This window comes from Carcharodon carcharias, chromosome 34 (genome assembly GCF_017639515.1).
Source record: "Carcharodon carcharias isolate sCarCar2 chromosome 34, sCarCar2.pri, whole genome shotgun sequence".
Lineage (NCBI taxonomy): Eukaryota > Metazoa > Chordata > Chondrichthyes > Lamniformes > Lamnidae > Carcharodon > Carcharodon carcharias.
In genome coordinates, this window is record NC_054500.1 from 4304421 (window position 1) to 4331695 (window position 27275).

Consider the following 27275-nt stretch of genomic DNA (forward strand, 5'->3'; position numbering starts at 1 on the left):
GTTCCCAGTCTGATGTCCTTTACAGTTCCCAGTCTGATGTCCCTTACAGTTCCCAGTCTGATGTCCCTTACAGTTCCCAGTCTGATGTCCTTTACAGTTCCCAGTCTGATGTCCTTTACAGTTCCCAGTCTGATGTCCCTTACAGTTCCCAGTCTGATGTCCTTTACAGTTCCCAGTCTGATGTCCTTTACAGTTCCCAGTCTGATGTCCCTTACAGTTCCCAGTCTGATGTCCCTTACAGTTCCCAGTCTGATGTCCTTTACAGTTCCCAGTCTGATGTCCCTTACAGTTCCCAGTCTGATGTCCTTTACAGTTCCCAGTCTGATGTCCTTTACAGTTCCCAGTCTGATGTCCCTTACAGTTCCCAGTCTGATGTCCCTTACAGTTCCCAGTCTGATGTCCTTTACAGTTCCCAGTCTGATGTCCTTTACAGTTCCCAGTCTGATGTCCCTTACAGTTCCCAGTCTGATGTCCCTTACAGTTCCCAGTCTGATGTCCTTTACAGTTCCCAGTCTGATGTCCTTTACAGTTCCCAGTCTGATGTCCCTTACAGTTCCCAGTCTGATGTCCTTTACAGTTCCCAGTCTGATGTCCTTTACAGTTCCCAGTCTGATGTCCCTTTACAGTTCCCAGTCTGATGTCCTTTACAGTTCCCAGTCTGATGTCCCTTACAGTTCCCAGTCTGATGTCCCTTACAGTTCCCAGTCTGATGTCCCTTACAGTTCCCAGTCTGATGTCCTTTACAGTTCCCAGTCTGATGTCCTTTACAGTTCCCAGTCTGATGTCCTTTACAGTTCCCAGTCTGATGTCCTTACAGTTCCCAGTCTGATGTCCCTTACAGTTCCCAGTCTGATGTCCTTTACAGTTCCCAGTCTGATGTCCTTTACAGTTCCCAGTCTGATGTCCTTTACAGTTCCCAGTCTGATGTCCTTTACAGTTCCCAGTCTGATGTCCTTTACAGTTCCCAGTCTGATGTCCCTTACAGTTCCCAGTCTGATGTCCCTTACAGTTCCCAGTCTGATGTCCTTTACAGTTCCCAGTCTGATGTCCTTTACAGTTCCCAGTCTGATGTCCCTTACAGTTCCCAGTCTGATGTCCCTTTACAGTTCCCAGTCTGATGTCCTTACAGTTCCCAGTCTGATGTCCCTTTACCGTTCCCAGTCTGATGTCCCTTACAGTTCCCAGTCTGATGTCCTTTACAGTTCCCAGTCTGATGTCCTTTACAGTTCCCAGTCTGATGTCCCTTACAGTTCCCAGTCTGATGTCCCTTTACAGTTCCCAGTCTGATGTCCTTTACAGTTCCCAGTCTGATGTCCTTTACAGTTCCCAGTCTGATGTCCCTTACAGTTCCCAGTCTGATGTCCTTACAGTTCCCAGTCTGATGTCCCTTACAGTTCCCAGTCTGATGTCCCTTACAGTTCCCAGTCTGATGTCCTTTACAGTTCCCAGTCTGATGTCCTTTACAGTTCCCAGTCTGATGTCCCTTACAGTTCCCAGTCTGATGTCCCTTACAGTTCCCAGTCTGATGTCCTTTACAGTTCCCAGTCTGATGTCCCTTACAGTTCCCAGTCTGATGTCCTTTACAGTTCCCAGTCTGATGTCCTTTACAGTTCCCAGTCTGATGTCCTTTACAGTTCCCAGTCTGATGTCCTTACAGTTCCCAGTCTGATGTCCCTTACAGTTCCCAGTCTGATGTCCTTACAGTTCCCAGTCTGATGTCCCTTACAGTTCCCAGTCTGATGTCCTTTACAGTTCCCAGTCTGATGTCCTTTACAGTTCCCAGTCTGATGTCCCTTACAGTTCCCAGTCTGATGTCCCTTACAGTTCCCAGTCTGATGTCCCTTTACAGTTCCCAGTCTGATGTCCTTACAGTTCCCAGTCTGATGTCCTTTACAGTTCCCAGTCTGATGTCCCTTACAGTTCCCAGTCTGATGTCCCTTTACAGTTCCCAGTCTGATGTCCCTTACAGTTCCCAGTCTGATGTCCCTTACAGTTCCCAGTCTGATGTCCCTTACAGTTCCCAGTCTGATGTCCTTTACAGTTCCCAGTCTGATGTCCCTTTACAGTTCCCAGTCTGATGTCCCTTACAGTTCCCAGTCTGATGTCCCTTACAGTTCCCAGTCTGATGTCCTTTACAGTTCCCAGTCTGATGTCCCTTTACAGTTCCCAGTCTGATGTCCCTTACAGTTCCCAGTCTGATGTCCCTTACAGTTCCCAGTCTGATGTCCCTTACCGTTCCCAGTCTGATGTCCTTTACAGTTCCCAGTCTGATGTCCCTTACAGTTCCCAGTCTGATGTCCTTTACAGTTCCCAGTCTGATGTCCTTTACAGTTCCCAGTCTGATGTCCCTTACAGTTCCCAGTCTGATGTCCCTTACAGTTCCCAGTCTGATGTCCTTTACAGTTCCCAGTCTGATGTCCCTTACAGTTCCCAGTCTGATGTCCCTTTACAGTTCCCAGTCTGATGTCCTTTACAGTTCCCAGTCTGATGTCCCTTACAGTTCCCAGTCTGATGTCCCTTTACAGTTCCCAGTCTGATGTCCCTTACAGTTCCCAGTCTGATGTCCCTTTACAGTTCCCAGTCTGATGTCCCTTACAGTTCCCAGTCTGATGTCCCTTTACAGTTCCCAGTCTGATGTCCCTTTACAGTTCCCAGTCTGATGTCCCTTACAGTTCCCAGTCTGATGTCCCTTACAGTTCCCAGTCTGATGTCCCTTACAGTTCCCAGTCTGATGTCCCTTACAGTTCCCAGTCTGATGTCCTTTACAGTTCCCAGTCTGATGTCCTTTACAGTTCCCAGTCTGATGTCCTTACAGTTCCCAGTCTGATGTCCTTACAGTTCCCAGTCTGATGTCCCTTTACAGTTCCCAGTCTGATGTCCTTTACAGTTCCCAGTCTGATGTCCCTTACAGTTCCCAGTCTGATGTCCTTTACAGTTCCCAGTCTGATGTCCTTTACAGTTCCCAGTCTGATGTCCCTTACAGTTCCCAGTCTGATGTCCTTTACAGTTCCCAGTCTGATGTCCCTTACAGTTCCCAGTCTGATGTCCTTTACAGTTCCCAGTCTGATGTCCTTTACAGTTCCCAGTCTGATGTCCTTTACAGTTCCCAGTCTGATGTCCCTTTACAGTTCCCAGTCTGATGTCCCTTACAGTTCCCAGTCTGATGTCCTTTACAGTTCCCAGTCTGATGTCCCTTACAGTTCCCAGTCTGATGTCCTTTACAGTTCCCAGTCTGATGTCCCTTACAGTTCCCAGTCTGATGTCCTTACAGTTCCCAGTCTGATGTCCCTTACAGTTCCCAGTCTGATGTCCCTTACAGTTCCCAGTCTGATGTCCTTTACAGTTCCCAGTCTGATGTCCTTTACAGTTCCCAGTCTGATGTCCCTTTACAGTTCCCAGTCTGATGTCCCTTACAGTTCCCAGTCTGATGTCCTTTACAGTTCCCAGTCTGATGTCCCTTACAGTTCCCAGTCTGATGTCCTTTACAGTTCCCAGTCTGATGTCCCTTACAGTTCCCAGTCTGATGTCCTTTACAGTTCCCAGTCTGATGTCCTTTACAGTTCCCAGTCTGATGTCCCTTACAGTTCCCAGTCTGATGTCCTTACAGTTCCCAGTCTGATGTCCTTTACAGTTCCCAGTCTGATGTCCCTTACAGTTCCCAGTCTGATGTCCTTTACAGTTCCCAGTCTGATGTCCCTTACAGTTCCCAGTCTGATGTCCTTTACAGTTCCCAGTCTGATGTCCTTTACAGTTCCCAGTCTGATGTCCTTTACAGTTCCCAGTCTGATGTCCTTTACAGTTCCCAGTCTGATGTCCTTTACAGTTCCCAGTCTGATGTCCTTACAGTTCCCAGTCTGATGTCCTTTACAGTTCCCAGTCTGATGTCCCTTACAGTTCCCAGTCTGATGTCCCTTACAGTTCCCAGTCTGATGTCCTTTACAGTTCCCAGTCTGATGTCCCTTACAGTTCCCAGTCTGATGTCCTTTACAGTTCCCAGTCTGATGTCCCTTACAGTTCCCAGTCTGATGTCCTTTACAGTTCCCAGTCTGATGTCCCTTACAGTTCCCAGTCTGATGTCCTTTACAGTTCCCAGTCTGATGTCCTTTACAGTTCCCAGTCTGATGTCCTTTACAGTTCCCAGTCTGATGTCCTTTACAGTTCCCAGTCTGATGTCCTTTACAGTTCCCAGTCTGATGTCCCTTACAGTTCCCAGTCTGATGTCCTTTACAGTTCCCAGTCTGATGTCCCTTTACAGTTCCCAGTCTGATGTCCTTTACAGTTCCCAGTCTGATGTCCTTTACAGTTCCCAGTCTGATGTCCTTACAGTTCCCAGTCTGATGTCCTTTACAGTTCCCAGTCTGATGTCCCTTACAGTTCCCAGTCTGATGTCCCTTACAGTTCCCAGTCTGATGTCCTTTACAGTTCCCAGTCTGATGTCCCTTTACAGTTCCCAGTCTGATGTCCTTACAGTTCCCAGTCTGATGTCCTTTACAGTTCCCAGTCTGATGTCCTTTACAGTTCCCAGTCTGATGTCCCTTTACAGTTCCCAGTCTGATGTCCTTTACAGTTCCCAGTCTGATGTCCTTACAGTTCCCAGTCTGATGTCCCTTACAGTTCCCAGTCTGATGTCCCTTACCGTTCCCAGTCTGATGTCCTTACAGTTCCCAGTCTGATGTCCCTTACAGTTCCCAGTCTGATGTCCCTTACAGTTCCCAGTCTGATGTCCTTTACAGTTCCCAGTCTGATGTCCCTTACAGTTCCCAGTCTGATGTCCCTTACAGTTCCCAGTCTGATGTCCTTTACAGTTCCCAGTCTGATGTCCCTTACAGTTCCCAGTCTGATGTCCTTTACAGTTCCCAGTCTGATGTCCCTTACAGTTCCCAGTCTGATGTCCCTTACAGTTCCCAGTCTGATGTCCCTTACAGTTCCCAGTCTGATGTCCTTTACAGTTCCCAGTCTGATGTCCTTACAGTTCCCAGTCTGATGTCCTTTACAGTTCCCAGTCTGATGTCCCTTACAGTTCCCAGTCTGATGTCCCTTACAGTTCCCAGTCTGATGTCCCTTACAGTTCCCAGTCTGATGTCCCTTACAGTTCCCAGTCTGATGTCCTTTACAGTTCCCAGTCTGATGTCCCTTACAGTTCCCAGTCTGATGTCCTTTACAGTTCCCAGTCTGATGTCCCTTTACAGTTCCCAGTCTGATGTCCTTTACAGTTCCCAGTCTGATGTCCCTTACAGTTCCCAGTCTGATGTCCCTTACAGTTCCCAGTCTGATGTCCTTTACAGTTCCCAGTCTGATGTCCCTTACAGTTCCCAGTCTGATGTCCTTTACAGTTCCCAGTCTGATGTCCCTTACAGTTCCCAGTCTGATGTCCCTTACAGTTCCCAGTCTGATGTCCTTACAGTTCCCAGTCTGATGTCCCTTACAGTTCCCAGTCTGATGTCCCTTACAGTTCCCAGTCTGATGTCCCTTTACAGTTCCCAGTCTGATGTCCTTTACAGTTCCCAGTCTGATGTCCCTTACAGTTCCCAGTCTGATGTCCCTTACAGTTCCCAGTCTGATGTCCTTTACAGTTCCCAGTCTGATGTCCCTTACAGTTCCCAGTCTGATGTCCTTTACAGTTCCCAGTCTGATGTCCCTTACAGTTCCCAGTCTGATGTCCCTTACAGTTCCCAGTCTGATGTCCCTTTACAGTTCCCAGTCTGATGTCCTTACAGTTCCCAGTCTGATGTCCCTTACAGTTCCCAGTCTGATGTCCCTTACAGTTCCCAGTCTGATGTCCTTTACAGTTCCCAGTCTGATGTCCCTTACAGTTCCCAGTCTGATGTCCTTTACAGTTCCCAGTCTGATGTCCTTTACAGTTCCCAGTCTGATGTCCTTACAGTTCCCAGTCTGATGTCCTTTACAGTTCCCAGTCTGATGTCCTTTACAGTTCCCAGTCTGATGTCCCTTTACAGTTCCCAGTCTGATGTCCTTACAGTTCCCAGTCTGATGTCCCTTACAGTTCCCAGTCTGATGTCCTTTACAGTTCCCAGTCTGATGTCCTTTACAGTTCCCAGTCTGATGTCCTTTACAGTTCCCAGTCTGATGTCCCTTACAGTTCCCAGTCTGATGTCCCTTTACAGTTCCCAGTCTGATGTCCCTTACAGTTCCCAGTCTGATGTCCTTTACAGTTCCCAGTCTGATGTCCCTTACAGTTCCCAGTCTGATGTCCCTTTACAGTTCCCAGTCTGATGTCCCTTACAGTTCCCAGTCTGATGTCCTTTACAGTTCCCAGTCTGATGTCCTTTACAGTTCCCAGTCTGATGTCCTTTACAGTTCCCAGTCTGATGTCCTTTACAGTTCCCAGTCTGATGTCCTTTACAGTTCCCAGTCTGATGTCCCTTACAGTTCCCAGTCTGATGTCCTTTACAGTTCCCAGTCTGATGTCCCTTACAGTTCCCAGTCTGATGTCCCTTTACAGTTCCCAGTCTGATGTCCCTTACAGTTCCCAGTCTGATGTCCCTTACAGTTCCCAGTCTGATGTCCCTTACAGTTCCCAGTCTGATGTCCCTTTACAGTTCCCAGTCTGATGTCCTTTACAGTTCCCAGTCTGATGTCCTTTACAGTTCCCAGTCTGATGTCCCTTACAGTTCCCAGTCTGATGTCCCTTACAGTTCCCAGTCTGATGTCCTTTACAGTTCCCAGTCTGATGTCCTTTACAGTTCCCAGTCTGATGTCCCTTACAGTTCCCAGTCTGATGTCCCTTACAGTTCCCAGTCTGATGTCCCTTACAGTTCCCAGTCTGATGTCCTTTACAGTTCCCAGTCTGATGTCCCTTACCGTTCCCAGTCTGATGTCCTTTACAGTTCCCAGTCTGATGTCCCTTACAGTTCCCAGTCTGATGTCCTTTACAGTTCCCAGTCTGATGTCCCTTACAGTTCCCAGTCTGATGTCCCTTACAGTTCCCAGTCTGATGTCCTTTACAGTTCCCAGTCTGATGTCCTTTACAGTTCCCAGTCTGATGTCCCTTACAGTTCCCAGTCTGATGTCCCTTACAGTTCCCAGTCTGATGTCCTTTACAGTTCCCAGTCTGATGTCCCTTACAGTTCCCAGTCTGATGTCCCTTACAGTTCCCAGTCTGATGTCCCTTACAGTTCCCAGTCTGATGTCCCTTACAGTTCCCAGTCTGATGTCCTTTACAGTTCCCAGTCTGATGTCCCTTACAGTTCCCAGTCTGATGTCCTTTACAGTTCCCAGTCTGATGTCCTTTACAGTTCCCAGTCTGATGTCCTTTACCGTTCCCAGTCTGATGTCCCTTACAGTTCCCAGTCTGATGTCCTTTACAGTTCCCAGTCTGATGTCCTTACAGTTCCCAGTCTGATGTCCCTTTACAGTTCCCAGTCTGATGTCCTTACAGTTCCCAGTCTGATGTCCTTTACTGTTCCCAGTCTGATGTCCTTTACAGTTCCCAGTCTGATGTCCTTTACCGTTCCCAGTCTGATGTCCCTTACAGTTCCCAGTCTGATGTCCCTTACAGTTCCCAGTCTGATGTCCCTACAGTTCCCAGTCTGATGTCCTTTACCGTTCCCAGTCTGATGTCCCTTACAGTTCCCAGTCTGATGTCCTTTACCGTTCCCAGTCTGATGTCCTTTACAGTTCCCAGTCTGATGTCCTTTACAGTTCCCAGTCTGATGTCCCTTACAGTTCCCAGTCTGATGTCCCTTACAGTTCCCAGTCTGATGTCCCTTACCGTTCCCAGTCTGATGTCCCTTACAGTTCCCAGTCTGATGTCCTTTACAGTTCCCAGTCTGATGTCCCTTACAGTTCCCAGTCTGATGTCCCTTACAGTTCCCAGTCTGATGTCCTTTACAGTTCCCAGTCTGATGTCCTTTACAGTTCCCAGTCTGATGTCCCTTACAGTTCCCAGTCTGATGTCCTTTACAGTTCACAGTCTGATGTCCCTTACAGTTCCCAGTCTGATGTCCTTTACCGTTCCCAGTCTGATGTCCCTTACAGTTCCCAGTCTGATGTCCTTTACAGTTCCCAGTCTGATGTCCCTTACAGTTCCCAGTCTGATGTCCTTTACCGTTCCCAGTCTGATGTCCCTTACCGTTCCCAGTCTGATGTCCCTTACAGTTCCCAGTCTGATGTCCTTTACAGTTCCCAGTCTGATGTCCTTTGCAGTTTCCAATCTGCCAAAGGCTACTCTTGCTTTGACAATTCTGGAATGAGCTGACACACCTAACTTTTGGACAAAGAGCATGTTTGGTTTAATGGCAGCAGCTAGGCAAAGAGTTGATGGTATTTGCCTGCCAGACTCGGACCTTAATGAAGTGTAAATATTTTTGGATTGACATAGATTTAGAATAATTGATTTAAAAATGCTGGTGAAAAGATGATTTTTTTAAAAACTCCCCTTTTGGTCACCATCTGGATTTCACTGTCTGAAAGGGGCAGTGGAAGCAGTTCCAGCTGTAAATTTCAAAGGGGGATTGAATATTTATTGAACAAGGATACGTTTGTAGAACTATGAGAAGTCGGACTAATTGGATCTCTCTTTTCCGAGAGCTGGTACTGGTTCGATGGACCAAATGACCTCCCTGTGTACTGTATGATTCTGTGATTTATAGTTATAGAGTCGTAGAGTTATACAGCATAAAAACAGGCCCTTCGGCCCATCGTGTTTATGTTGGCCATCAAGCACCTATCTGCTATAACCCATTTTCCAGCTCGTAGCCCTGTATGCTATGGCATTTCAAGTGCTCATCTAAATACTTCTTAAATGTTGGGAGGGTTCCTGCCTCTACCACCCCCTCAGGCTGTCTGTTCCAGATCCCAACTGCCCTCTGGATGAAAAAAAATGTTCTCAAATCCCCTTTAAACCTCCTGCCCCTTACCTTAAATCTATGCCCCCTGGTTACTGACACCTCCGCTAAGGGAAAGCATTTCTTCCTATCTACCCTATCTATGCCCCTCATAGTTTTGTATACCTTAGTCAGATGCCCCCTCAGCCTTCTCTGCTCTAAGGAAAACAGCCCTGACCTACCCAGTCTTATTTTGGTTGTTTCATATCTTCACACATGAGAACCCACAGCTCCTGGTTCAAAGGCAGGAGTGTTACCTATTGTGCTACACGACCTCCATTTAGCTGGTAGAAATTATGAACAGTTTTATACTTTGGGCCCAGGCCTGCTCAGATTGGGTCAAGTTCACCAATCTCATTTCACAAAGATCTCAAAGGCCAGCTGATCGATCCGACGCACTGTCCTCACCCAGTGTTCTTCATGGACTGTCCACCTGAGGCACTGACAAACAATCTCTGCTTTGTGACTTGGTTTTGACTCTTTCACAAGACAGCTTGTGCAGTGCTTTCCCGGTGTTCAGCTTGGGCTTATAATGACAGAACTCTTGAAAAGTAAATACTCCCAAAGCACATCCCAAGTGACAGGAATGAAGGTTGAAATGCATTCCAAAAAGAACAGTGATGAATAGGCTTGTTGGTGAGTGATTACACTTGTCAGGAATACTGGGAATGTGATATGGCTGCCGGGATACATGTTACATTGACTAATAGTAACATGAATAATGCAGCATCACCTTCCTCCCTCAGTACTAGGAGGTGTTAACCGGCTGAGCATTCACAAGAGCATTGTGTCTCCTGCACCATTATTATCCCTGGGTGTTTAACACAATGCTTCCTTTCATCACATTCCCTTCCTCACAGATCCAGCCACAACCTACGTTTTTTTTTGCCGCTTGGTGATTGGGCAGATAACAGCAGGAAGCAAGGGGAGAAAAGCAAGTTAAAATTGAGCCGGGAAGCAGGCTGATTGCTGGGCATGCCTGCTTTCAGTGTTAGGCCACCAGCAAGAAGCAGGTTTGGATTGGGGCCCAAGTCAGGCAGTGAAACCAGTTTGGCCCCAGGTTATGGTTGGGCAAAGAGTAGGGAGGGTCACCTTGGGATTGGACAGAGTGGAGAAGCTCAGGTTGGTGATTGGGCATGAAAGTGATGCCAGATTGGGATTGGTCAGGAGAGTGAAGTTGGATTGCTGTTGGGTTGGAGAGTGGTGCCAGTGTGACAAGGGAAAAGATCAGATATAAATGCGGATGCCCCAAGACATCAGAGAATGGCCCTTTTTTAATTCATTCATGGGATGTGGAAGTCACTGCTAAGCCAGCATTTATTGCCCATCCCTAATTGCCCTTGAGAAGGTGGTGGTGAGCTGCCTTCTTGAGTCGCTGCAGTCCATGTGGTGTAGGTACACCCACAGTGCTGTTAGGGAGGGAGTTCCACTGAGAGACTCTGAGCGGCTGAGTAGTGAGGACAATTTCTCAACTACATCCTGCACCTCGGTCCCATTATCCGAAAACACAACTTCACCTTCAACTGGGGATGCTCAAGCAGCCAGAATTAGAGGGGCCTAAGTAAAGGAAACTCACCAAGTCTTCTTTGACAGTACCTTCCAAACCCAAGACCACTACCACCCAGAAGGAAAAGGGCAGCAGACAGATGGGAACACCACCACCTCGAAGTTTTCCTCCAAGCCATACAACATTCCAACTTGGAACTATATCACCGTTCCTTCACTGTCGCTGGGTCAAAATCCTGGAACTCCCTCCCTAACAGCACTGTGGGTGTACCTACACCACGTGGACTGCAGCGGTTCAAGAAGGTGGCTCACCAACACCCTCTCAAGGGCAGTTAGGGATGGGCAAAAAATTCTGGCCCAGCCAGCGAAGCCCACAGCCCGTAAATGAATAAAAAAATGTTGTGGGGCTGGAGGAGATTAGAGAGATCGGGAGATAGGAGAGAAAGTGATTTGAAAACAAGGATGAGAATTTTAATCCTGAACCCTGGAATCTCCAATGTATGAATTACACCCCAAGCAGCCGCATATTTGGCACAAAGACACCTCAAATAGTATAGAGAGGAACAGACAAAAAAAGTCAGAAAAACATCTACCCAACATTAGTAAACCTATAGCAACAGAAAACACTTCCTGGAAAATAAGAGGTTTCCATAGAGATGAACAGGAGAGAGCTGGGCCTGAGCTTTACATTCAGCATCTGGAAGTGATAAGCCTTACACTCTCAATAGAGTTATTTTCCTTTGAGTTATTCAAAAGCTGTGTGTTGGTGGAATGCAACCAATAAGAGGGTTCCAGTCAGACTGGCCCCTCTCTGGCGCTGGTGGGTGGGTGGGGGTGGGGAGAGGTGCTGTTGTGCACTCAAAGATTCCAGGAGCAGGTGTTGGGTGTTAGAGCAGGAAGGAAGTGAAGGCACTGTAAGGACAATGGTGGGGTATCTCCTCCAAACCCCCTCCACCAGCCTCCAAACACCCTCACTTGTAGCAGCTGTCAAACCGACGAGGTTATCTCTGGACAACTGCTCCAATTAGGAGGGGTTTTAATGGAGAAATAGGAAGAACCTGGTAGGACGGTCGGTTACCAGAGGATGCCAATTGAAGATAACCAATAGAAGATCAAGAGGAGAGATGAGGAGATTTTTTTTCACAGCGGGTTGTTATTATCTGGACTGCGCTGCCTGAAAGAGTGCTGGAAGTAGATTTGGTAGTAACTTTCAGAAGGGAATTAGATAAATACTTTGTAGGGCTGTGGGGAAACAACAGGGAAGTGGTGGAGGTTGGGTCATTGAATATATTCAAAACGCAGTGTAATAACAACTTGCATTTATAAAGCACCTTTAACACACTAACATGCCCTGAGGCGCTTTAAAGGAGTGTTATTAAACAAAATATAACAGAAAGATGGATAAGAAAATATTAGGACACATGACCTGAAGCTTGGTCAAAGAGATATCCATACCAACCTATGCCACCTCATGCCTCCCACCCATGCCCCCCCTTACCCCCTATGCCAACCTTGCCCCTCTACCCTTCCCCCATGGGCCCTCATACCTTCTATGCCGCCACACCCCCAACCCTTTATAGCCCCTTTGCCAACTTAGTGCCAATTCATGCCAGCCCATGCTCCCACCCACCACCCTTTGCCCTTACCCCCTCCATGCCAACTCATCTAGTATCCTTTGATAGTTCTTTGACAGCTTTGACAGTTCCAATTAGTTTATGCACTTTTTATGCACAATCATGTGTACTTTTAACAATACCAAAGGGTGCCTTACCTCTCCCAAAGGTGTTCTGGCACCAGATTCCTAGGGGTACCTTACCTCTGGCTATCCAAATTAACCCACCAAGTTCAGTCCCACTCTTACCTGGTCTAGCCTTTACACTCCAGGTTTCATGCTCCTGGCCTCCAAAGTCTCAGTTTAGCAGAGTCAACTAGCGTTTTAAATGGCCAGCTGCTTCCGTAAACCGTGCATGCATGAACCCTGGCCATAAGACCATAAGACATAGGAGCAGAAATTAGGCCATTCGGCCCATCGAGTCTGCTCCGCCATTCAATCATGGCTGATAAGTTTCTCAACCCCATTCTCGTGCCTTCTCCCTGTAGCCTTTGATGCCCTTACCAATCAAGAACCTCTCTATATAGGTCTTAAATACACTCAATGACCTGGCCTCCACAGCCTTCTGTGGCAATGAATTCCATAGATTCACCACTCTCTGGCTAAAGAAGTTTCTCCTCATCTCTGTTCTAAAAGGTCTTCCCTTTACTCTGAGGCTGTGCCCTCAGGTCCTAGTCTCTCCTACTAATGGAAACATCTTCCCCATGTCCACCCAATCCAGGCCTTTCAGTATTCTGTAAGTTTCAATCAGATCCTCCCTCATCCTTCTAAACTCCATCGAGTATAGACCCAGAGTCCTCAAATGTTCCTCATATGTTAAGCCTTTCATTCCTGGGATCGTCTCGTGAACCTCCTCTGGACCCTCTCCAGGGCCAGCACATCCTTCCTGAGATACGGGGCCCAAAATTGCTCACAATATTCTAAATGTGGTCTGACCAGAGCCTTATAAAGCTTCAGCAGCACATCCCTGCTTTTATATTCTGGTCCTCTTGAAATAAATGCCAACATTGCATTTGCCTTCCTAACTACCGACTCAACCTGCAAGTTAACCTTAAGAGAAGGTTCAATTCCAGCGCCCACCACCAGCCCACAACCCCCCCCCCCCCCACCCCCCCCACCCCCCCACCCCCCCTCCCCCCTCCCCACCGCTCGCAAAAATAGGAAGTGCCATGTTCGGGGGCGAGACTTAGAATTTCCAGGCTCCTCTGCCATTTTCACCAAGATGGAGAGCGTCTCCCTTATGGCAAAAATCTGGGTCTAAGGCTCTTCTTAAAATCTATCTCTTTGACCTCGCTTTGGTCAGCTGCCCTCATATCTCCTTATGTAAAACAGTGCCAAATTTTGTTTGATAATTGCTTCTGTGAAACCTCTTACTATGTTAAAGGTGCGATATAAATGCAGGTTGTTGTTGGTGTACTAAAGGAGGAGAGGCTTAGACTGGTACTCAGGATCTGGACTTGGAAAGCTGAAGGTCAAGGGCGCATGATGGGAATTGGGGATGTGCAGGATTCCAGAATCAGAGGAGTGTAGAGATTTTGGAGGGTTGTGGGAATGGAGGGGATTGCAGAAATAGAGAGGGGCAAAGCCATAAAGGGGCTTGAACACAAAGATAAGAATTTTAAACTGGAGAAGTTGCTGGACCGGGAGCCGGTGTGGGTCAATGAGCCCAGGGCTAATGGGTGAATGGGACTTGGTGCGAGTTAGGATTCAGTTTTAGATATTGTGATGTTTTGGGAGGCTCGGCAGGAGAGCATTGGAATAGTTGAGTGCGGAGGTAACAAAGGTACGAATGAAGGTTTCAGCAGCAGATGAGCTGAGGCATGGATGGAATCAGGTGCTTTAACAGAGATCGAGGTAAGCAGTCATTGTGACAGAGAGGGTATGGGGTTAGAAGTTCACCTCAGGGTCAGAGATGATATCGAGGTTGCGAACAATCTGGTTAAGCCAGTTCAGAAAGTGGCCGGGGCGGAAGATCCCGGTTAACTCAGGATACCAGGGTCCCACAGGGTCTGGAAAGTTCAGTGGACAGCGTAGCAACAGGCGTCATGTACAGCTGAGGAGTGACATTGCCTTTTCTCTTTCCTCCCTCAGGCTCTAGCCTCTAGATCTTTCTCCACAACAGTCAGAAACCAGTTAAAAAACAAAGTGCCGGAATATCAGAAGATCTTTCAGGTACCAGTGACATTGAGCAATTTTAATTAATAGTGAATTTGGACAAAAATAATAATTCATGTCATGAGACACGATTTAAGGTGACATGCCAGTCAAAATGGAGGTCCCGAAAGGGGCCTGTGAATTGGTGGAAAATATTTCTAGACTTTTTAAACTTTTAAAACCTTTCCTGTCTTTTTTTCCCCTCTCTCTGTCCACTCTTTTTTTTGCTGTCTTTATGCTGAGGGAAACAGTGTTGTAGATAATCATCCCATGACAGAAGTAGCATTGCTTTCGATGATGGTTAACGTGGTATGTGCTGGATAAGTGAACTCTCCCAGAGTCTGCTTGAGTCTGCAGCCTGAGCGCTCGGGTTCAAGGGTCATCCTTGGGATGGGTGTGAAGGTGCTATCGGACGGATAGACAACAGCGTTAAAGGACCTTGGGGGCAGATTTCCTCCTCTCCGCACGTTGACCTGGAACAGCAGCGAGAATCCTCCTCCGAGCAGGAGACAAGGCTGAGAAGCTGAAAAAAAACATGAAAGCCACGTTCTTTATCCTGTGTCAAAGAATCTCACAGTCTTACAGCACAGGAGGAGGCTGTTCAGCCCATCGTGCCTGTGCTGGCTCTTTGAAAGAATTAGCCCCACTCCCCAGCTCTTTCCCCCCTAGCCCGACAAGGTTTCCCTCTGCAAATATTTAGCCAATTCCCCTTAAGAAAGTTTGGCATTGAATCTGCTTCCACCAGTCTTTCAGGTGGTGCTTTGCAGATCACAACAACTCACTGTGCTCAAAATAATCTCCTCCTTGATTCTTTGGCCAATTATCCTAAATCTGTGCCCCCTGGTTATCGATCTTCCTGCCAGTGGAAACAGTTTCTCTTCATTTACTCCTCACAAAACCCCTCATGATTTTGAACGCCTCTATTAAATCTCCCTTTAACCTTCTCTGCTCTAAGGAGAACAATCCCAGCTTCTCCATTCTCCCCACATTAACTGAAGTCCCTCACCCCTGGTGACATGGCTGCCTCTCTGCTGTTGTCTTTGCTAATTATCCCAGCTCCCTCCCCTGGGTGTGAGCCAGTTGTGGTTGACAGCTGAGCTTCACAGTGAGGGTCAAGTGGCTCCCAAGCCCGTTGCTTTTGGAGCCTGAGGTGGTCCTACTTGAGGCTGCTGCCCATCTCCTTGACCAAAGTCAGCATGAACCTTGGCTACTTTCAGATGACCTTATCGGTGCAGATGTGAATGGGTTGCTGCACAGAGGGCTGGTAGCCTCACTCATTGTTAATGTTGGATCTGCTCTTCTCTCTGCAAACTCCATGTTAATGCACCCGCTGAGCGAGGTCTTAATCTGCAGCAACATCCCTGGAGCCCTCGAGCCACCTGGACATCGGCAGGAGGAGGACACCAGATCTCAGAGGAGGAAGAGCAAGTCCCGGTGATGTGGGGAGCTGTTAGATATAATCCTTGGGGAAATGAAGAACCTGCATTTCTATAGCACCTTTCATGTCCTCAGGATTTCCCAAAAAAGCAAACTGCCAATAAAGAGTTCTTTTGAAGCGCAGTCACTGTTGTGATGTAGGAAACGCAGCAGCCAACTTGTGCACAGCAAGATCCCACAAGCAGCAATGTGATAATGAGTGGATTATTGGCTTTAGTGATGGTGGTTGAGGGATAAACATTAGACAGGAGACTGGGCAGAGCTCCTCTGCACGTATAGCCATGGGGGCCTTTCCTCTCACGAGGTGAGCGGCACCCCCAGCAGTGTAGTGCTCCCTCAGTACGGCACTGGAGTGTCAGTCTCGATTAGGTGCTTAAATCTCTGGTGTAGGGTTTGAACCCACAGCTTTCATTGAGCTAAACCCAGGTCAGTAAGTGATTGGATCCTGAGGGCACCACAGGAGCCACCATCAGTCTCTCACCTCTCTCAGTCCAGGTGATCAGCTGTCCTGGCCAATGGGAAGGTGAGGTTATAGCCCAGGTCCTGTACGGGCACCCTGATTACTGCAAAGTCCCTGAATGTCCCACTCAGCCCAGGACTGAGCACATGCTCTCCCTGCCCTGCCTGATGAGCACCCAGGGCTGGAACCCTTCACACTTCCTGCTGCTTTTTGGAACATCCTATGCAAATCCCACTAAAAACTCCAACTGTCGGCTCCAATGGAGCCATTTGGCAAACGTTAGGTTAACAAGACTATCTTGTCAAGTGCTGCTGTTCCCCGGAGTCCATCGGATGGAGAGTGTTAAAGAGGAAAGGGCAGTGCAAACCTAAAGCTGGGACCTTGCCTTCTGCCTCTCCCTCATACTCCCGCCCCAAGGAGTGTTCTTCCTGGGGAGGTTGGCTGCAAGGGGCGGGGGGGGGGGAGAGGGGGGAGGAGGAGAGGGGACGGAGGGGAGGGAGGGGGAGGGGGAGGCGACAGGGGGTGGAGGGGAGAGGGGTGGAGGAGTGGGGGAGGGAAGAGGGGGGCGGGGAGGAGGAGGAATGTGAGGATTGGGGAGGGGAGGGAGGGGGAGGGAGAGGGGAGTGGGGGAGGGGAGGGGAGGGAGAGGGGAGTGGGGGAGGGGAGGGAGGGAAGCGGGTACAGTGGAGGGGAGGGAGGGGAGGGGGGATGGGTGGGATGGCATGGAGTCAGATGTGCCATGATTGTCGAGGTGGACAGCCTCTTGCTCGTCTCTTGAGAAGACTAGAGCCTGGAGCCTGCCAACCATTCCCATCCCCCAGAGCCAGCGGGCAGGGTGTTACCACCAGGTGAGAAGGGGTGAACTGGCTCCTCCTCTATTCAAACTCCTCAGTTGTTCACAACAAAGGTTTCAGTGTTTTTTTTTTCACGAGGATTTGCCTTTTCCGAATGTATTTAACTATTGAAACTGTGAGCAATAAGGAGCCAATTAAACAGGGTTTCCTTGAGTCAAAGAAAGAGTGAATTTATTAACCACTAAACCAGAAGGAAAAAATAATAAAAATGCAACATCAGAGAGGCGGTATCAGAAAAAAGGGAAGTTGAGTCCAATAAAGAAATTAATAGACAGGTAAGTGTCCTTTGATTGTGCTTTGAGGCTTAGATTGTTAAATGTTGTGGATGATTTGGATTAGCTGGTTTTGTGGTTGGAGTCAGGTATAGAAGATGCTGCAATTATTACGAAATCTCGGCTCACTGGAAGATCTGTCGTAAAGTTGGCTTCTAAACCGGTAATACACTTGCTCCAAAAGATAGAGAATGAGAGAGAGAGAGTCCAGCTTCCAGCCAGATTCCCATCCTGAAAACATCCTCGAAATCCTTCTCTGCAATGGCTGCAGCCTGGTCTAAAATACTTCACCCATTGTGTATTTCCAAGGGGCTTTGGATGGGTCTGCCTGTGGCAGCCATTGTTTCATTATACAGCCCTTTGCATTTTAATGCCTCTTCCTTAGACAGTGATGGATTTCGATGGGTCTGAAGGTTTCTTTCTATTTCACCTTCATCTTGGAAGGTGGCCTCGCAGTTTGTTCTGTCTCAGTTCAAACTGGAAAATTTCCAGTCAGTTGGAAGTTTGAAAACCACATTTTCAAAATTAAGGGGACATAGCCTCATGACAAGAAACATGAACTCTGGGAGGGAAGGGAGGATTCAGGTCATGGAAGGATTTGGCTGAGGGTTATCCTCGACACGTGACGCAGAGGGAAGGGAGGTGGTGACAGTGTCGCACAGTGGATCCTGGGGGTCATCACATGAAGAGCTGGCACAGGTACAATGGGCATCTTTCCATCCAAGCACAAGGGATACAAAACCTGCCCTTTTACCTTCTCCTTTCCCGTTGTCCCAGGCTCCAAACATTCTTTCCAAGTGAAACAGTGATTTACGTGTACCTCTGTCAATTTGGTATAGTGTTTTCACTGCCCACAACCCAGTTTCCTCTGCAATGGGGAGGCAAACTCAGATTGGGTGACCTTTTTAGTACAACACCTCTACTCAACCTGTAAGCGTGACTCCGCCCTACCATTTGAATCCTCCACCTCTGACCTCTCTGTCCTTGGCCTGCAGTGTTCCAATGAAACTCAACACAAGCTCGAGGAACAGCGCCTCATCTTTCAACTGGGCACTCGACTGGGTTTAACACTGAGTTCAACAATTTCACATCGAACCCTCTGCCCCATTTTGTTTTGTGTCCTTTATTTTTTGCAGGTTCTGCTTTTCTCTCTCATTTCTTAAACACATTCCTTTGCGTTTAGGCAGCTGCGACCCTGCCATTCATACCTCATCTCGGCACATCTTTTTTTTTCTTTACTTGTCTTTTTTTCCCACTTCCTTTTTGCAACAGGGAGCCTTTGGTCATTTAATCTCTCCTGCTCTCTGCCCTATGACAGACCTTCCCTTTGGGCGTTGAGTGTTGTAGGAGCTGCACTCACGCCTCTCCCACAAGCTCCCTCCCATACCCCTGCCCCACCCCCAGGATTGGATTTCCCAGGACTGGGATTGGGGATTGGATATACTTGGGATTAGCCACGCCCACCGAGGTTGAGCCGACCCCTCTCCTCAAGACCACCACAACCGAGGCTACACCACACCAACTGGTAAAAGATGTTCTGATTTTGCTATCCAAATGTGAGCTATTTTTCTTTCTATAACTTAAAAATCTACATCTGCGTCTGTTTAGAGTTTAGCACCGTACGGCAGAGAGGCTTGGAGAGGTCCTGCTGTTTCTCAATGCTGTTTGGTGTCTTATCTCAGGCAGACAATGATCTCCCCGTGCACCTGAAGGGAGGGACAGTGGACGCTGTGCTCTACCGCATCACCATGGCAATCACAGTCGGAGGTGAGCACGAGTGACTGGGAGTGTAGCATGGTACAAACATGTCCCCCCTCTCCACCCCACCCTGAGAGCAGCCGCCCCAACCATCCCAACCCCCTCCCTCCCTCCAGCAGCGTAACATTACTTTAGGGCCATTCAATCTCTCTCCCACCCCCACCACCGAGTCTGTTCCACCATTCAATGAGATCATAGGCTAACTTGTATTTTAACTCCATCCACCCGCACATCCTTTAACCCCGACAAAAATCTATCAGCCTCAGGTTTGAAATGTTCACTTTAGCCCCAGCTTTCTGGGGGAGGGAGTTCCAGATTTCCACTCCCCTTTGTGTGAGGAAATGCTTCCTGACATCACCTCCCCCACCCCCCCCCCACACCCCCAAACGTCCTGGCTCCAGTTTTAAGGTTCTGCCCCCTTGTCCTGGGCTTCCCCCCCACTTCCCCCGACCAGAGGAAATAGTTTCTCCCTTTCTACCAGGTCAAATCCTTCAATCCCCTCGAGCAGGCTGATTACATCAATACTCGGGGCAATATGGGCCTGTGGTCCATGCCTGATTTTTGTCAAGTGAGGTGAAAATGCCCCGAGGGGCTTCACAGGAGCTTTATAAAGACAGAGGGGTGAAAGTTACAGCACCCCACCCCCACCCCCACCCCCGTGCCCCTGCCAGCCCATTTGAAGATGGTGGTGGTGGGGGGGTGGCCTCATAAAATATAACAAGTGACCTGGCCACCCACCCCTGACCTGTGACCCACATTACAATGGGCAATGGGTAGGTAAGGAGCCTGGCCAGCCTTGGGCCAAGGCGGGTGGGGGGGAGACAGTGGTATTGTCACTGGGCTAGTAATCCAGGGACCCAGGGTAATGCTCTGGGGAACCTGGGTTTGAATCTCACACCCGGCAGGTGATGAAATTTGAATTCAATAAAAAATATGAAGTTAAAAGTCTAATGATGAAACCATTGCTGTAAAAACCCGTCTGGTTCACTAATGTCCTTTAGGGAGGGAAATCTGCCATCCTTACCTGGGTCTGGCCTACATGTGACTCCAGACCCACAGCCATGTGGTTGATTCTTAAATGCCCTCTGGAATGGCCCAGAAAGTCATTCAACTCTCAAGGGCAATTAGGGATGGGCGATAAATGATTAAGCCTGGGTGTGGGCTTACAGAAAAGTAAACAAAGCTGAAGAAAGAGCTGGAAGCCTGGGCTGAAGCATGGAGCAGACATTTTAAAGCACTGTAAATAAAACCGTTTAGAGACATAAAAACTAGTGTCAGTGACGCCCTCATCCCATGAACAATCATATAAAACAAAGTGGCCAATTGATGGGCAATCAATAGGCCTCGTGTTTTGGGGGAGGCCTACACTCTGTGGGAAGCCCTACAGCTTTGCAGGCTGGTGTCAAGCAAGAGATGGGGCCTCCTTTGTCCATCAGCGGTGAGCTCACTCCACCACCAATAGTCATCCTAACCCCCCCCACCCCCCACTTTTAACCCTCCCACTGACCTCTTTAACCTGCGCACCCCCCCCCCCCCCCCCCCCGCCCACCACCACCCCACCCTCCTTCCACCCAGCTCCTTGGCTGAGACAGACTGGCAGGCCCAGTGAGACCCCCAACCCAGGCTTACCTGGGCTCCTCAGCCCGATGGGACTGCCTGTAGACCCAGCAGTGACCATCTCTCCCGATTGGCCGGCAGCTCTCTCAGGCGGGAGACTCCCTTTCAAGCGTTTAACGCTGCTCCCAGTGTGAAATTGCTGCAGGGCAGTCATCGGGATTGTGGGTGGACTTCCCGTGGCTGGCGGGGGGAGGGGTGGGGGATGGTGGATTGGGGGATGGTGGAGGAGGGTGCGAGAGGTGGGGGGGCCACATCGCCCCCTTTAAATCCAGCCCCCAGCCCATTACAAGAGGTGACCAAAAGCCTAATCAAAGGGGTTGGTTTTAAGGGTCCTGAAGGAGAGCGAGAGATAGAGAGGGAGGGAATTCCAGAGCTCCGGGCCCAGGTAGCTGAAGGCCTGGTGTCCAGTTCAGCCTCAGATTGTATTCAGGGAGAGGGATGGAGTCAGAGGCAGAGGAACAGGGTTTGTGGTGGGGATTGAAGCAAATGGAAGCGTCTGCATATAAACCAGATAAAAACCCAAGTCAATTAGGGAAAAACAAATCTCTCTCTGGCCCCCTCCCTCTCCCCCTCACTGAATCAAAATGAGCTCAGGAGATCACTCTGACCCTAACTGAATGAATGCCAAACCTACCCCACCTCACTTCTTATGTCTAAGGCATTTCCCTGGTGGTTATCGGATCTTCTGCTGTGGTTAAGGTGGAAGATCGGAAGAATCCTTCAACAAATGAATACCAATCGCTGTTTAGCCTAGTGCCTGGGTAATGAGCTGGGGTGGAGCTGGGTGTCAGTTGTTCCCTGTGCCCCAGCGATGGTCACCACCTCTGGAGAGAAAGAGAGAGAAAAGCAGGAAGCATTCCCACTTGGTTAGGAGGTCCTTTTCAATATTGGATATCTCCATTAACGATTGTGTTCTCTCTTCACTAATATTGGGATTTATTAGGTATTGACAGTGAGTAGAGTGCATAAATGATTGTGTTGTGGTCAGTAATGATTGCGTGACCTTTGCAGTAATTGTATATTTTACACCTCCGAGCTATGTGGAGATGACACTAGTTTTTATGTCTCTAATGATTTTATTCACAGTGCTTTAAAATGTCTGCTCCATGCTTCAGCCCAGGCTTCCAGCTCTTTCTACAGCTTTGTTTACTTTTCTGTGAGTCCACACCCAGACCTAATCAATCAAGCACAGTGAGCATCGATAGTAACAGGCTCACGTAATCAAACACAACACAATTGAACACCAGAGTAATGATTGTGCTCTGCTTATAACAATGATTATCCTCCTTTTCCATTTCTTGGAGGGATGTGCTGTAATTATTGACAACACTTTCACTTAGGGTAATACTTTATTTTTGTTGATAATCACACTCGCTCCTCACTAATCTTTTCTTGCTCTTTCCCCAGGTACCTGCTTCTCACTCTATCATTTATTTCAGGCTGCTCTGCCTCGAGGAAAGAAATGAGGGAGAGTGGGGAGCCAAGCAGGGCCGGTCGAAGCTTTGCCTTCGATTGCAACTCTGCTGAAATGAAGGAAACCAACAGTCATCCCGTGTGCCATAACCACTGTGTTCCCATTTGTGCCTGTGGTTACCATTAAAATGTCGTTAAAGGAACAGGTTGGACTCTGGTGTTTTCTGGGTTTTGGAGTAACAGATCCTTAAGGTGTTGGTCGGTCTGCGAGTGATGGTCGCTTGAGTGAGTTTGCTGACCCCTTACTACCCGCCCAGCCCATGCTGGATTAAACTGAGCTCAGGATGGACTACGGGAGCTATTTGCAGCTGTGTCAGGAGGTGAGACTTGGAGCAGGATCGGGTGACCTGGGCTGACTGACGGTGAGGCAGGGGCAAGGGCACTGGTCATGTGGGCAGTGGCGGTAGCACGAATGCTGCCATTCGGAGCGAGGGCAGCGGACCCACTGCCAATCCCGCGGTACCTCGGCGTACCTGCTAACCTGTGGTAGCTGGGCCGCTGCATGAGTCTCGCAGGCCCCCCTTTGAGCACTGATACCCGCAGCCAGGGTGCAGCCTGCATGGCAACAAAGCATGGACCTCGTGACGTCAGTCTGAGCCCCCACTCGGGTGGGGGGGTGGGGGGTGGGGGGGATCGAGCAGTCTCTGTGGCAGTGGAAGCTGAGAGGTTGGCCAGCAGACCCTCCGTCATAACCCAGCCTGGCTGTGCCACCACTTCCACAATGGGCTCCAAGCTCTGAGCAACGCCTCCTGCCACAGCGGAGTTGGACTCCACCATGCTCCTGGTCAGTGACCATGGGCAGGCGTGCCAATTCACCAAGTGCCTCGCTGCCTGTGTGCATCAGTGTCCCGTGTACCCCATTCCAAAAGGGCCCTCATCTGAGTCCCCTGCAGCACTGGGGTGCCCCACTCTCCGGAGGGTTCACCCATGAGCTGAGCTGTCACCCTGTCCTGACTGCAGCTCACTCGTGCCCCGTGATTCCCCACGTGCACGCCCTCCTCGTGTCCAGTGATTCCCCACGTGCACGCCCTCCTCGTGCCCAGTGATTCATCGTGTGCACGCCCTCCTCGTGCCCAATGATTCCCCACATGCACGCCCTCCTCGTGCTCAGTGATTCGTCACGTTCAGGCCCTCCTCGTGCCCAGTGATTCATCGTGTGCACGCCCTCCTCGTGCCCAATGATTCCCCACATGCACGCCCTCCTCGTGCCCAGTGATTCGTCACGTTCAGGCCCTGCTCGTGCCCAGTGATTCATCGTGTGCACGCCCTCCTCGTGCCCAATGATTCCCCACGTGCACGCCCTCCTCGTGCCCAGTGATTCGCCACGTGCACGCGCTCCTCGTGCCCAGTGATTCATCATGTGCACGCGCTCCTCGTGCCCAGTGATTCATCATGTGCACGCCCTCCTCGTGCCCAGTGATTCATCATGTGCACGCCCTCCTCGTGCCCAGTGATTCCCCACGTGCACGCCCTCCTCGTGCCCAGTGATTCCCCACGTGCACGCCCTCCTCGTGCCCAGTTATTCACCACGTGCACACCCTCCTCGTGCCCAGTGATTCGTCATGTGCACGCCCTCCTCGTGCCCAGTGAGTCGCCACGTGCACGCCCTCCTCGTGCCCAGTGATTCCCCACATGCACGCCCTCCTCGTGCCCAGTGATTCCCCACGTGCACGCCCTCCTCGTGCCCAGTGATTTGCCACGTGCACGCCCTCCTCGTGCCCAGTGATTCATCATGTGCATGCCCTCCTCATGCCCAGTGATTCCCCACATGCACGCCCTCCTCGTGCCCAGTGATTCGCCACGTGCACGCCCTCCTCGTGCCCAGTGATTCGCCACGTGCATGCCCTCCTCGTGCCCAGTGATTCGCCACGTGCACGCCCTCCTCGTGCCCAGTGATTCCCCACGTGCACACCCTCCTCGTGCCCAGTGATTCGCCACGTGCACGCCCTCCTCGTGCCCAGTGATTCGCCACGTGCACGCCCTCCTCGTGCCCAGTGATTCCCCACGTGCACGCCCTCCTCGTGCCCAGTGATTCGCCACGTGCACGCCCTCCTCGTGCCCAGTGATTCATCATGTGCACGCCCTCCTCATCCCCAGTGATTCGCCACGTGCATGCCCTCCTCGTGCCCAGTGATTCGCCACGTGCACGCCCTCCTTGTGCCCAGTGATTCATCATGTGCACGCCCTCCTCATCCCCAGTGATTCGCCACGTGCATGCCCTCCTCGTGCCCAGTGATTCGCCATGTGCACGCCCTCCTCGTGCCCAGTGATTCCCCACGTGCACGCCCTCCTCGTGCCCAGTGATTCGCCACGTGCACGCCCTCCTCGTGCCCAGTGATTCGCCACGTGCACGCCCTACTCGTGCCCAGTGATTCATCATGTGCACGCCCTCCTCATCCCCAGTGATTCGCCACGTGCACGCCCTCCTCGTGCCCAGTGATTCGCCACGTGCACGCCCTCCTCGTGCCCAGTGATTCCCCACGTGCACGCCCTCCTCGTGCCCAGTGATTCACCACGTGCACGCCCTCCTCGTGCCCAGTGATTCGCCACGTGCACGCCCTCCTCGTGCCCAGTGATTCCCCACGTGCACGCCCTCCTCGTGCCCAGTGATTCGCCACGTGCACGCCCTCCTCGTGCCCAGTGATTCGCCACGTGCACGCCCTCCTCGTGCCCAGTGATTCACCACGTGCACGCTCTCCTCGTGCCCAGTGATTCCCCACGTGCACGCCCTCCTCGTGCCCAGTGATTCACCACGTGCACACCCTCCTCGTGCCCAGTGATTCACCACGTGCACACCCTCCTCGTGCCCAGTGATTCACCACGTGCACGCCCTCCTCGTGCCCAGTGATTCGCCACATGCACGCCCTCCTCGTGCCCAGTGATTCACCACGTGCACGCCCTCCTCGTGCCCAGTGATTCACCACGTGCACACCCTCCTCTGACATTTGTGCCAGTCTCTGAGTTGGTGTCCATGGAGTTAGAATGAGTGATGGCTTCTTCCCCAGAGCTCTCTCCCTCCTCTCGCTTTCCGTTGTCTCTGCAGAGGCTGAGGGGAGACAGCTCCTGACTGTCTGAAACCACAAAAACAAAAGGGGAGGGGGATGTGTGTGGGGAGGAAATCAGGGGGCCCACTGTCACACCATCGGCAGTTTCTGTTTCATGGCACCTTAAAGGGTGAGGGTGAGGAGTTAGTGGAGAAGGTGCAGGAGGCAGAAACCTCGTTCAGGAGGTGTCCACTGACTGGATACCACTGACTCCCTATCCAGCTTCATATGATCCATCTGGTCCAGGGAGCTGAGGAGATGTGTACATCCTGTTCCTCTTCTGGCTTTCTCACCTGTTGTGGGCCAATTGTCCTGCAAGAGAGCAGCCAGAATGTCAGAGTGTGTCTATGTCTGTGTGTCTGTGTCAGTGTGTGCCTTTGTGTCAATGTGCGTCTGTGCCAATTTGTGTGTGTGTCTGTGTGTGTGTACCTGTGTATGTGTGTCTGTGTGTGTGTGTCTGTGTGTGTGTCTGTGTGTATGTGTGTGTCTGTGTCTGTGTGAGTGTGTGTGTGTATGTGTGTCTGTGTGTGTGTATGTGTGTCCGTGTGTGTGTGTCTGTGTGTGTGTCTGTGTGTTTGTGTCTGTGTGTGTGTCTGTGTCTGTGTCTGTGTGAGTGTGTGTGTGTGTGTGTCTGTGTGTCCGTGTGTGTGTCTGTGTGTGTGTCTGTGTGTATGTGTGTGTCTGTGTCTGTGTGAGTGTGTGTGTATGTGTATGTGTGTCTGTGTGTGTGTATGTGTGTCCGTGTGTGTGTGTGTCTGTGTGTATGTGTGTGTGTGTCTCTGTCTGTGTGTGTGTGTGTATGTGTGTGTGTGTGTGTCTGTGTGTTTGTCTGTGTGTTTGTCTGTGTGTGTGTGTGTGTGTGTGTGTGTGTCTGTGTCTGTGTGTGTGTGTGTCTGTCTGTGGGCAGAATCATCCCAGATTTGCGCTAAATGTGAGTGGATGGGGAAAAGGTCATCTTACCCATTGGCCACAATGGTGGCTTTTCACGATGTATTGTCCCATTCCTGCCTCATTACTTATGCAGCCACAGGAAACACACCATCTCGCTGACAGGCAGCCTCTGAATTGCCCACCACACCGTCCCTTCACTTCTTCCTCACACCAGGCGCCAGATTTAAACTGCAGTTTAAACTTACACTTCTCAATGCTCGCAGCCCAGGACCTGCTCCAGTGAGCACCTGGCCCCAAGAGCCAAGAAGACTCACCTGGTTGAGTGACACATCCCTGGGACACCTTCTGGTTGCTGTGGAGTCCATGCCGTGATGTCATCCACCCCCACACAGGAGGCCCATCAGTCTCACCGCCCGGGCTGGGAGGTGATGGTAGAGGTGGTCAGTGCCAATGCTGCACACAAGAGGTTGGTCATCCAGTGCAGAAAGAGGATGAAGGATCTCATCCATGCCCCCAGGGTAAGACAACCATCTCATCACTGTAAACTCACACACTCAAGCCCATCACACACTCACTGGCATCTCACTCACTGCCAGCTCAAGGGACATCACCACTCACTCTCTCACACACACCCTCACATCTCCATCTGGCCTCATCTCCTCTGGAGACAACCTCCTCAGCCCTCACACTCTTGAGGCCACTTGCACAGGTCAACATGTGCCCCCCACACACACCCTGGGATACCCCCCTTCCCCAGTACAGCCCTCACCCTGCAGCCTCTTCCCTTGCCTGAGGCCACTTCTCCCCCTTCCCCAAACAAGCCCCAGCCCTGCAGCCGTTGAAAAGCCACCCCCTGCCTTATGGCTGGTCTGGTGGGTAGAGACCCGCCCGTGAATCCCTCTGAAAGTGATGTGGTGCTGCCTGTGAAGCCTGGCGCTGATGCCCACGAGCGCTGCCTGAAGCAAGGTAGGCAAACAAACCTCGAAGTCCCGAGTGAAGGGCAGCTCGCCAGGTGCAGGTCGCTTATGTACAGTTGTGAAACACGTTGGGGTGTAATCACACTGACGTGCTTGGATGCTCCAGTGGGGGGTTGGGGGGGGGGATTATTCAGGTGAGCAGGGCAGGAATCTGATTTTTGGCCTTTTCAGCATATTGTCCCTATCCCCCCTTACCCTCCCGCTATGATGCCTGATGCCAACAGGACCAGAAAATTTCAGCCGCTGAGTGTGTCTGTGTGTGCATGTGTGTGTGTGTGTGTGTGTCTGTGTCTGTGTGCATCTGTGTCTGTGTGTGTGTCTGTGTGTGTGTATCTGTGTGTGTGTCTGTGTTTGTGTGTGTGTGTGTGTGTCTG

The 27275-nt window shown here is 50.3% G+C and overlaps 1 protein-coding gene across 1 annotated transcript in view; it reads left to right on the plus strand.

Annotated features, from left to right (window-relative positions):
- The window catches only part of LOC121272692 (cytochrome c oxidase subunit 7A1, mitochondrial), a 54496-nt gene extending 32364 nt beyond the window's left edge, over nucleotides 1-22132 (plus strand). The window contains exons 2-4 of the mRNA XM_041179419.1: nucleotides 14056-14136; nucleotides 18824-18908; nucleotides 21924-22132. Of these exons, the coding sequence (XP_041035353.1) occupies nucleotides 14056-14136; nucleotides 18824-18908; nucleotides 21924-21982 (225 nt within the window). The 3' untranslated portion in view covers nucleotides 21983-22132. The remainder of the gene's footprint in view (nucleotides 1-14055; nucleotides 14137-18823; nucleotides 18909-21923) is intronic.
- The last annotated feature ends 5143 nt before the right edge of the window (nucleotides 22133-27275 follow it).